A 10,750-nucleotide genomic window follows, 5' to 3' on the forward strand; every position below is an offset into this window, starting at 1 on the left:
GCTCTGAATCAGTCATCAACAATCAAACTGTTCACTGAGTCCATGTCTCCTTCATCCCCTTTCATACCCAACCATGATCCTCTCACCTGTTAATCAGCCTGTTTACCTGTGGAATGATCCAAACAGGTGTTTTTGGAGCGTTCCACATCTTTCAGTCTGTGAAACGTGTTGCTGCATCAGATTCACAATAAGAGATATTTACAGAAATCAGTGAAGCTGATGAGGAAGAACATGAAATATGTTGACTTTGAGCTGATTTCAGGTCAGTTTGTGTCAGAGAGGATCAGATCAGCTGATCACAGTCTGTTTATTGATGTTTTACACAGTGTCACAGCTGAAGAATGATAACCTCACACACACACACACACACACACACACACACACACACACACAGATTATGTATGCACATATAAGCAAAGCCTCCTTTGTATGATCTAATTAAATGATTACATCTTCACACATTATATGTCTTCAGCGATGTAAACACACATTAAGCACGCACAGTGAACACACACACACACGCACACGCGCGCACACACACACACACACACACACACACACACACACACACACACACACACAGTATGCTCCAGCAGCTCCGTCACAGCTCGCCTCCTCACACACTTTCCAGCAGATTAGTCTGATTTCATGCATATTGCAGAAAAGTGCCAGAAATCTAATTGAATGAACATCTAAAAATAGACGTGATTTCTTCCTCCTCCTCCTCCCTCCGCTCTCTCTTTATTTCTCCTTTTTTGCCCTCTCCACCTCCTTCCAGATGTCTGGGATCTGGCTCTTTGTCCTTCAGGACTCTCAGCTTTGTCTCATTGTCCTCCTCTGTGTGAACTGTCTCCTGGTGTTCTGTCTCTTGTGTGAATGTCTGTCCTCTTTCTGCAGACCGTGTGGTTCAGGTTCTGCTTGTTTCTGGTGAACTGTGAATGTTCCTGGATGTTCTTCATATGTGTTGACAGGTAAAAACTTTTCTGCAGACTGTAAAGCTCTTTGAGGCAAAGCTGAGATTTATGATTGAGGGCTGATAAACTTGAGTTGTGCCAGAAGAGAAGAAACGTTGCTCAACTTAAAGTAAATTTCAGCTCCTGTTTCAAATCGTGTTTGTTTGAGCTCCTCCACCTTAAAGCTTACATCACTGCAGACGTGTTTGAGTCGCTGCTTCCATGAATCAGTATCACATCAATTTAGGACTCGCAAGTTGTTGCAGGTACGTAATCCATCAAGTGTTTGTGACACTCAGCTCTGATCTGCTTTATTTTGAGTCGAGTCTTACTAAACTTTAGGTTAGTGTTCGCCACAAGTCACATTTTTAATGAAGTGAAGAATGAAACGAAACGTCGGCCCACACTGGGAAAATCCAACCAGCTAACAGATCTGTCATTCATTCATTCATTCATTCATTCATTCACTCACTCCTTCACTTCCTTTCCTCCACACATCAGTGTGTGTGCTGTCAGTCGGTTTGAGTCACGGCCCAGATGCTTCCTGCAAAGCTGCGTTTTTAATCATCCAGGATGTGTTTTTCACCAGAAAACGATAAATTTAATAAAGTCTTATGTGAAATAAGTTTGAATCAAATTATAAAGAATTCTTCTCTTTGGCTCGACCGCATCGACTGAAGTGTTCAGTAAAATAAGATGTCAACAGTTTCATTGACTAAAACTGAACTCAATGGTTAGAAGTTTCTCTGATGATAAAATTAAAGCGTCCAGACTTTGAATTAATTAAAACTTGACTTTAAAAAAAGCAGGATGAGGTCGACTAAACCTGGTTTTTAAGTTACTGATGCGTCATATTTCAGAAGCTGTCACACGCGGTGGAGGTTCAGGGTGCCGGCCCGCTTGTTTTCTTCCACTTCCTGTCTCAGAATCTGTTGTTAAGCTGCTTCCTATGAGTCACGTCTGTCTGCCATCTCACGCTACGCTAACCTGTAGCTAACCAAAGGTGTTACTGCTCGATGTGGCAGCAGACGTTTCGGATGTCTCACAATGAAGATTCACCACACTCAGATTGAACAGGACTCATTTATTGACAATGACACAGTAAGAAAATATTACGTCATTTGCTTTTTATCCAGATAAGTAAAAACACATCTGAAGGTTCGTCCTGCCGCTCACATGTAGCCCCAGGCGCCGCTGGTCTGCACTGGTTTTGGTTTGATGATTTTAGTGATCTTGATTCGATTGGGATCCCACACGCAGTCCTCCTCCAGCCCGCTCCTCACCATTCCACATTTGGGTGGCACCCAGGCGGTGTCAAACGCCTCGCCGTACCTGTGGTCATGCCAGGTCCTCTGACGTGGGTGGCCTTGATAATTGATGGCGATCACTTTTCCCACATTGACCACGACCTTAACGACGGCCCTGTCATACTCAGGGTGGTCGATGGGATAGCGGCTGGCTTTCTCCAGGTCTCTGCTGAGGTAGACGCCGCGGCCGAGCATCCCGTCCGCAGACTGCTGAAAACCTTCTCTCTTTATGGACTGAGCATTCTGCCTGGTGGTGCCATGATACATGACGTACTTTCTACCATTAACAGGCGCAGAGAGGCCCAGTCGGCCGACGCCATAGGGCACGTCAAAGTCATCCTCCTCCCACTGGTACGACATGTTGGTTTCAGCGTCACTGTAGGAAAGAGATTCACAAGCATAAAGACTCCATCAAAGAGACTAAAGATCATTACAAATGAAACAAAAAAGAAATCAAAGCTCAAAAATAAGAAATTATTCATCACTCAGTGAGCATTCAGGCTGAAAACGGGCCGTTTGTCGGGTTGTGTTGCTTTGAGACATGAAATATGATCCAGGAAGTCCAAGAAGGAAAGAAGTTTGAAGCCTTACCGGATGCAAAAATACAGCACAGAAGGTTTTTGATGTGACAACATCTAAACACAGCTGAAAATACCAACATGCTCACAGTGACCGTGCTAACATGCTAACGTTTACAGGTCTGTTGTGTACGCCGTCGTAGTTTAGCTTCGCGTTTGTGTGGTTGCTAATTGGCACCAGACAGATGTTTTATCAGTCAGGAAGGTCTCAGACTTAGACTTAGACTTAGACTTAGACTTAGACTGTTACTTTATGGATCCCAATTTGGGAAATTATTTTGTTGCAGCAGCAGTTTAAACATTAAGAACCACAAAATATATACAGCAAAGAAGAAAAAGGATGAGAATGAAAAACTAAGAGAAAAAGAATGATCTCAAGAATCTAACTAAGAGTATAAAATTCTTAAAATATAACTCAGTCTACAAACATAGAATAAATATACAAGCATAGAATAAATATATAAACATAAAATAAATATATAAATAGTCAGAGCTGAGTCAGACACATTCATATATGACACTGAAGGTTAACACGCTCTCCTTCCATCAGATTAGCTCACATCATCTCGGCGTACACGCAGTATTAATACTTAAAAAGTGTGAAATCAAAGTGTGTGTGGTCGTACCTCTGCAGGCTCCTCCGGCAGTGAGGCTGTGCGGCCTCTCAGCTCTTTTTACAGCCCCTCACGTTTCGGGAGGAAGTTCCATAAAAGCACATTCTTACTGTGACTTTCGTTTCTCTTGTTGTCTGACTTTCGTTTACAGTGAGACTGGACGTGTTTGTTGGGCGTGTCAGCACGGCGGTGGTTTGGCATTCTGTCCTGCCAGCCTGCACCTCCTCACTGACTCCTGCAGGAGGAGGACAGATTGGAAGTTACAGGACTTTCCACATAGAAAGAAAGAAGAAGAAGAAGTAGGGTTTTGCCCCGGACGCACCACCAGATGACCTCATTAAAGGAGCTCGGGTCAAAGGTCAACGTGTTCCGTTTCATGTGTTAATGTGAGGAAGGTTACAGCCTCCTCCTCCTCATCATCGTGTCTTCAGCTCCTCACTGGAAGTCTCCACTGAACTTTGTGCATTTCCTGAACTTTTCCCTCCTCAGCCAAACAAAACTGAACCACTCAAATTTTGTGGCATTTCCTTCCTGACGTCACCTGATATCAGTTCAAACATGAGTCAGTGACACGTGAAATCAGGTTTAGGAGGATTCCCCGTTCCTACGCCTCCTGATTCTCAAAGTGTGTGTGTGTGTGTGTGTGTGTGTGTGTGTGTGTGTGTGTGTGTGTGTGTGTGTGTGTGTGTAGATGCATTATTGACACACTTGTCTGTGACTCATCCTGAGACAAAATCAGGATGAAGAGCGAGCATGAAGCAGCTCATCATCGGTCGGTTTCACTTCGCTCTGATGTCACTTCGTGAGCTCCAGACGTCGACTAAACGAACGGATTCACGGAGAGATGAGAGAAGGCGGAACATGTTCCAAAGCTCCATTTTAATTTAATCAAGCCTGATCGTTTGCTGTATTTGCGTCGCTTCCTGTATATTTTCAACATTTCAAACAATGTGTTTAAAACTAAAACTGAAATTCAGATTCATGTGCTGAGAAATCTTAACGTGTTTCACTGGTGCATCTATTTCTGGACAGTTAATGAGCGGGAGGCTGACGTCAGCTGCTGTCAGAAACCCCCCTCACACACCTTCCATTCAGGCATGAATGAACACATGAATGTGATGGCGGTGGAAGAAGAAACGTCAGAGGAAACGGCTGACTGCACCAGTTTCCCTCTGCGAGCTCCACTGAAGATGAACCTCATTGTTCTGCTCAGATTCTCTGCAGCAAGTTTGGCAGAAAGGTAAGAAGTGGCACATGGTGAGTCACCAGCGAGGCGTCGCTGCTTCCTGTGACTGGTCTTACAGGCAGAAACTCGTTTTCACCGCAGTTCGACCTCGTTACTGGTTACATACGATAAAACACAAAGCTGAACACGAACAACATGTTCAAAACACAAACACGGCTGAATTATCGGCCAAAGGTCCTCCTGGACCTGTTCTCTGACATCTGTTCTACATCAGTTAACACATTTCTAACAAGCATCTTCTCCTTCTCTCCTCCTCATTCTTTGTTGCCTTCCAGGACCTGAAGTTTAGCTTTTTACGATGAGCGAAGGGCTCCTGAACACAACATGTTCTGCTCATGTTTTAGAGGAACTGAGTTTCAGGTTCAACCTTTAGATCGATAAGAAGAATTTCCCCCAAACTTTTGCTTTGATTTTGACCTTTTTGGTCACGAATATTTAATGTAATTGAATAAAAGTTAATAATAACACCACATTTACAGGCGCTTTAAAGTTTTGGAGAAACCCATTTGTGCGCTCAAATCAAAATGTGGTTTCAGCTCCTCCGGCGTTCGCTCTGATGAACATCTGTCGTTCCACTTCGATCCAGACTGAAGCATCTCGACAGCTATCGGATGGATTGAAACGACATTTAGCACAAACATTCATGTTCCCCTGAGGATGACCTGCGACCCCTTTGACGGTCGTCTGACTTCTCATTTGTCTAAAATGATCAAATCCCCGTTGAACTAAAGACATCCCATCAGCCTCAGCTGCTCCACGCGTTCAGCAGTCTTTAGCAAATGTTAGCATGCTAATGTTAGCATCTGGCCACAGAGCTGCTAGTGCAGCCCTGCACATCACCACACCCCACACACACACACACACACACACACACACACACACACACATACACACAGGACTCAAGAATCAGTCATAAAGTGAAAGATTTATTAAAACAAACTGAACAAACACTTGGTTTGAGTCTCACAGCTCTGCAAACGTCTTTGGTCGAACACGAGCCTTCAGATGAACGAACAGTCTGTTCAGATCCTTCACGTCGGTCAGAGGCACATCGTGACTACACTGCATGTAGAACACAGAAAACTACGTACGACAGAATGACTGTTGGTGCCTGTGTGTGTGTGTGTGTGTGTGTGTGTGTGTGTGTGTGTGTGTTACACTTCAAATGTCAGCTTGTAGTGATCTTTGAGGGAACTTCTTTGTTGCTGCACTAAACTGTAGCAGAATGCAGTACGAACAGAGCAGATGGAGGGTGTTAAACATGGTACCACCCACATTTAAACACAACACACACACCTCAAAGTGACTGGAAACTGAATGACGTCATTAAAAGAAAGTAAAAATGGACGTAAACTAATATGAGATGAAAGTAAACGCAATGAAATTCTGAAAACAGAAAAATATGCAGATTAGAAAAGTCGGTGCTCTCTGATGATAAGAAATGCTCCGGACAGACGAGGTGATTCTGAGCTCTCGGCTGTTTCCAGATCAGATCGGGGGGTCGGACCGTTCGGCCATGTGAGCGAGTGAACTCTGTTTTAGGTGTGTAACTTCAGGAAGCTTCACACTTCGGGCTCACTGTCAGTCAGTCTGAAGGGCGGCCAAGCCTGTAAGTGACCTGCAGAACAAAGAGCCGCTGATTGATCCTGTCCGTCACAGCAGAGGGCGGGACGAGGACAAATGAAAACCTGCCAATAAAATACCGCTGACCTGCCAAAACCAGCCGCCGAGGACACATCCAGGACGATGGTTCAGCACTGGTCAACGTGTGTTTGTTCACACAGAACAACAATCAGTTCATCACTCCTGACGTGGCCATCGGGGCGTTACACACTGAACGAGTGAGCGTCTTCTGGGCAGCGTGAAGCGTCTTTGTCGTCTCAGATATGAACTGAAATGCTCTGACAGTGTATCTATGCACACAGATCCTCTCTGGTCACGACCTGACGGAGGCCACCGATGCAGGGACAGGACTGAATGAAAGGTGGCACCGGCACATTAAAAGCTCTCAGCCTCAGATTTCATTTACAGGCCGCCATCTTCACCGGCCGTCACTTCTGGGTCGTGTGGCTCTTCATGTGAAGCCTCACGTACGTCTTCCTGTGGAAGCCTTTTCCGCAGATGTCGCAGCGGTGCGGCTTCTCTCCGGTGTGCGTGCTGCTGTGCTGCTTCAGGGTGGAGTGGTCGCTGAAGCAGCGGCCGCAGATGTTGCACAGGTAGGGCTTCTCTCCCGTGTGCGTCCGGATGTGTCGCATCATGTTGTGGCGGCAGTTGAAGGACTTCCCGCACTCGCTGCAGAGGAACGGCTTCTCCCCCGTGTGGATCCTCATGTGCATCTCCAGACTTCCCTGACTGTCGAAACACTTCCCGCACACTTCACAAACTTTGCCGTTTTTGTGAGTTTTCAGGTGAACTTTTAGGTTTTCCTCAGAGTCGAAATGCGTCCCGCAGACGCCGCAGAGGTCTGTGGCGTGACTTTTGGCGTGGTTCACCAGAGAAACCATGGAGTGAAACATCTTCCCGCACACCTCGCAAATGGTCCGAGCCTGCTGCTTCTTTGGTGAGGACGTCCTGATCTTCGTCTCGGCGTCGTTGCCATTCTCCTTCTCGTTTGCGGACGCGTTGTTCGCGTCGAGGTTCCGCTTGTGCACGTGAACCAGCAGGTGGCGTTTCAGGGTGGAGTAGTCGTTGAAGCGTTTGCCGCACACGGAGCAGGGGTAGGGCTTTTCCCCGGTGTGTATCCGGATGTGTCGCATCATGTTGTGGCGGCAGTTGAAGGACTTCCCGCACTCGCTGCAGTTGAACGGCTTCTCCCCCGTGTGGATCCTCATGTGCGTCTCCAAAGAGCTCGAGGCGCCGAAACACTTCCCGCACACGCTGCAGACTTCGGCTTTCACGTGCGTTTTCAGATGAAGCCGAAAGCTCTCCTCGGTCTCGAAGTGCTCGCCGCACACGCCACAGACGTCCTTTGGGTGAGCCTCCATGTGATTCACCAAAGACACGTTGGCGTGAAACGCTTTCCCGCAGATTTTACAGGAGATTCGCGATTTGTTTTTTTTCGGCGGGTGCAGCGTCGGGGCCTTCGGGAGACGAGGGCCCTTCATCTTCTTCCACTTGAGGTCGCCGTCGCTGTCGTCGCTCTGGGAGCCCACGCTGGCCCTCCACTCCTCGTCGGTGTCGTCGTGTTCGGCCGCAGAGCAGCTGGAGGAGGCCCCGCTGTCGTCCTCCGCCTTGGTCCGCTCCCGCTCGGCTGACGTGCTCGGCAGAGGATCCCCCTCTCCTCTGCCGCTCTGATAACTGGACTGAAGCTGGTCGAGCTCGTTCTTCACATACGGAGGAGTGAAGATGATGATGGCGTTGTCCTGCTCCAGCTCCCGAAGCTGCTCCTCCTCCTGGCCGCTGGGGAGGTCCTCCAGGTTCTTCTCAGGCTGAGGAGGCTCCTGGTCCTGATCGCAGGGTTCCTGCTGCTGGTCGGAGGAGAAGTCCTCATCCCAGACGGAGAGAGCCAGCTGTGGTTGGTCTGCAGGAAAAAAAAACACAGAAGAAGAAACTTTAATGAAACAGAATATCAACCAGAACATTACTGATGTGTTATCGATCTCTTCCATGTTGGGGTACAGCTAACAGAAACATCTGTTACTCTTGAACTGATCAATTGTTTTATCTGCAAAATGTCTGAAAAGCTCAGTGTGACATTTGGACTTCAGAGCTTTCAGGTTTGATGCATGTTTCTCTTCTCCAGACGAGGTCAAACAGATCGATCACACTGTGAACGAACACCTTTCTCCTCATCTGAAAACAGATGACTTCAGCTGTAAACTGGGTGTCGCTGTGATGGATGCGGGAAACCAGCAACACAAACTGGCCTGATGAACTTGGAGGCCACGCCCACCACTGTAAGAGCCAATGATCTGCGGACTGACTCCCAAACACACACAAAAGGTCACACAGCCAGTTTGATCAGATTGAATGCACAACAGCAGTAACACAGGTGAGCACAAACTGCAGGTTAGCGCACACGAACACATCACAACTACACAACAGTGACCGAACAAAGCGTCAGCTCGCACCGAAAGATCAGGAGGAAGTCATATGAAAGCTCGACGTTAAAGGTCCAGACTGCAGCGTGTAGTGACATCTAGTGGTGAGGGTGCAGATCGACATGTTAACTGATGTCAGGCAAACAGGAGGCCAAGCACAGATAATCCAGGCAAATACATCAGAGCCAGTCAGACTGAGGTAAGCACACGAACAAAGAGCTTTGACGTGAGAGTAAAACTGGTCAGTCAGATGTCTGAACATCTGCTTTGTTCTGGAAATAAAAGACAAATTTTGTGTTTCCACAAAGATAAATGTTCAGAAGTCTTCGCTCATGCCGGGTCACACAGATGTTTGATACTGTCTCCATCACGGGCAAATTTTCCACCATTAAACCTTCTGAATGACATTAAATTAAACTGAAACAGCCCTCAAAGTTTTTCATGTAAAAGTGGATTTTTTTTTTTTTAGACAGCGTGAACTAACAAACGCTGACAGCCTCAAAGAATAACTAAAGTTTTGTGCAGCATATAACACCTACCAGCAGCTCTCTGCCTCCACGTGCTCATCACTGTTATGTTGGATTTGGCTGAACGTGACAGTGTTCAATGTGACAAATGATGACTTTATTTAACCGACCAGCTGAAACTGTCAGCTTGAGTCAAGAAAATCATCTTTATCCAAATCATCGGGATGAAATCTATAATTCGGCAACGAGCCAATAGACACACATTAACACAGATTTTTATTTACACAAGCGACGCCTCCATCAAAATAAGACTTTCACTGATCAGACACAATAAAAGTTTATTTTATCTAAAATTCTTGCTGCTTAGTGAGTCGTTTGTATGCCGAATGTGAAACTACACCTTTGCAATCAATAATATATGTTAAATAGTGGAGTATCGGGTAGAAGTATTTGCAGAAAAACAAGCAAATTTAGTATTTCCAGATGGTTCAATGAGGTTTAGTGTTTGACGCTCTTCCCACCTGGCAGGTATCATCTTACCCCGGAAGAGGCCGGTTAATACGAGGCATGTCAGCCTGTTAATGAGTCTGCTTTAGGTTTCATCACAACTAATTCATGAATGACTTGTCGTCGTTAAGGAAAGCAGAGACACAGCCAGGCCAGATGCACCGACACCCGCAGGCTCACGTGCTGACAGCGGCTCAGTCTGAGCATCTGACCCGACGTGGGGACACACTGAGCTCATGCCAGAAATGCACAAACCTGGGAGTTTGCCTATCTTTACTTCAGGTTTTAAGACGGTCTGCAGCATCCTGCGCTGCCGGCGGATCTCCCGTTTGGACAGCAGGATCTCCTCCTCGTAGCCCGCGATGGTTTTTTTCACCGCCTCGAAGATCTCCTCCGCGGCCGCGGACAGCCGCTCGTTGACGAGCACTCTGAGCAGCTGGACGCTGGACATGACGGAGAGGACAGCCGGCGGTGTCTCCAGGCCGGGGGACACACCTGCGCGGTCTTTACTCGCTGTTTCTGAGCTCCAAACTGCAGCCCGACATGCAACGTCTCACCGCTGTCAAGCCAGCGCTCGTGTTGGGCTGACATGAAATGTTTCCGGTTACATTTTATTCTTTTCAAAATAAAGGCTTAATTTCTAAGACTAGAAGTTAAAACTGACTTTTCCCCCTTTGGAATACAACCAAATGATTAGTATTCAGAATGAAAACACTCTCCCTTTGAGAGACGTGCAGCTCCTTAATGGAGACTTTAGACCAGGAAAATAATTTAGAGAATTCTCACCTTCATCATATGTTCAGATTTATGTCAATTCTCCTTCTGTTCTTTGTTCTGTTGATTTATTCTGACTGTGCCTTGTTGTCAGTATTCTTTTTCACTTTTGAGTTGTTTATTAATTTTTGCATGTGTTTGTTGAACATTTGTGAAACTCTCCAGTGTTTTATGTGGAAAGTTATAGAAACTATCACCCTGATACTTGAACTGCAGCATGCTGTGATATCATACATACTGTGTATATTGAAAAATTACAATGAA

At 46.4% G+C, this 10,750-nt stretch overlaps 2 protein-coding genes across 2 annotated transcripts; both read right to left on the bottom strand.

The window, feature by feature from the left end:
- Positions 1-2,073: 2,073 nt before the first annotated feature.
- LOC143333504 (uncharacterized) lies at positions 2,074-3,542 on the bottom strand. The gene is made up of 2 exons (XM_076751551.1): positions 3,465-3,542; positions 2,074-2,636 (listed from the first exon to the last, which is right to left on the bottom strand). The coding sequence occupies exon 2, from the start codon at positions 2,618-2,620 to the stop codon at positions 2,126-2,128; it is 495 nt and encodes a 164-aa protein (XP_076607666.1). The 5' UTR covers positions 2,621-2,636; positions 3,465-3,542; the 3' UTR covers positions 2,074-2,125.
- A 2,070-nt stretch (positions 3,543-5,612) lies between these two features.
- LOC143333503 (uncharacterized) lies at positions 5,613-10,293 on the bottom strand. Its single transcript, XM_076751549.1, has 2 exons — positions 9,968-10,293; positions 5,613-8,218 (listed from the first exon to the last, which is right to left on the bottom strand). The coding sequence occupies exons 1-2, from the start codon at positions 10,161-10,163 to the stop codon at positions 6,750-6,752; spliced, it is 1,665 nt and encodes a 554-aa protein (XP_076607664.1). The 5' UTR covers positions 10,164-10,293; the 3' UTR covers positions 5,613-6,749.
- Positions 10,294-10,750: the final 457 nt, after the last annotated feature.

Source organism: Chaetodon auriga, chromosome 16 (genome assembly GCF_051107435.1).
Source record: "Chaetodon auriga isolate fChaAug3 chromosome 16, fChaAug3.hap1, whole genome shotgun sequence".
NCBI classification, from domain to species: Eukaryota; Metazoa; Chordata; class Actinopteri; order Chaetodontiformes; family Chaetodontidae; genus Chaetodon; species Chaetodon auriga.

What these genes read in the sequence shown, in the direction of transcription:
- LOC143333503 (XM_076751549.1), bottom strand. Translation starts at nt 10,163, where the DNA reads ATGTCCAGCGTCCAGCTGCTCAGAGTGCTCGTCAACGAGCGGCTGTCC. An exon ending in AAAGATAGGCAAACTCCCAG is followed by an intron (nt 8,219 to 9,967) that starts GTTTGTGCATTT and finishes TTTTTCCTGCAG; the next exon opens with ACCAACCACAGCTGGCTCTC.
- LOC143333504 (XM_076751551.1), bottom strand. Translation starts at nt 2,620, where the DNA reads ATGTCGTACCAGTGGGAGGAGGATGACTTTGACGTGCCCTATGGCGTC.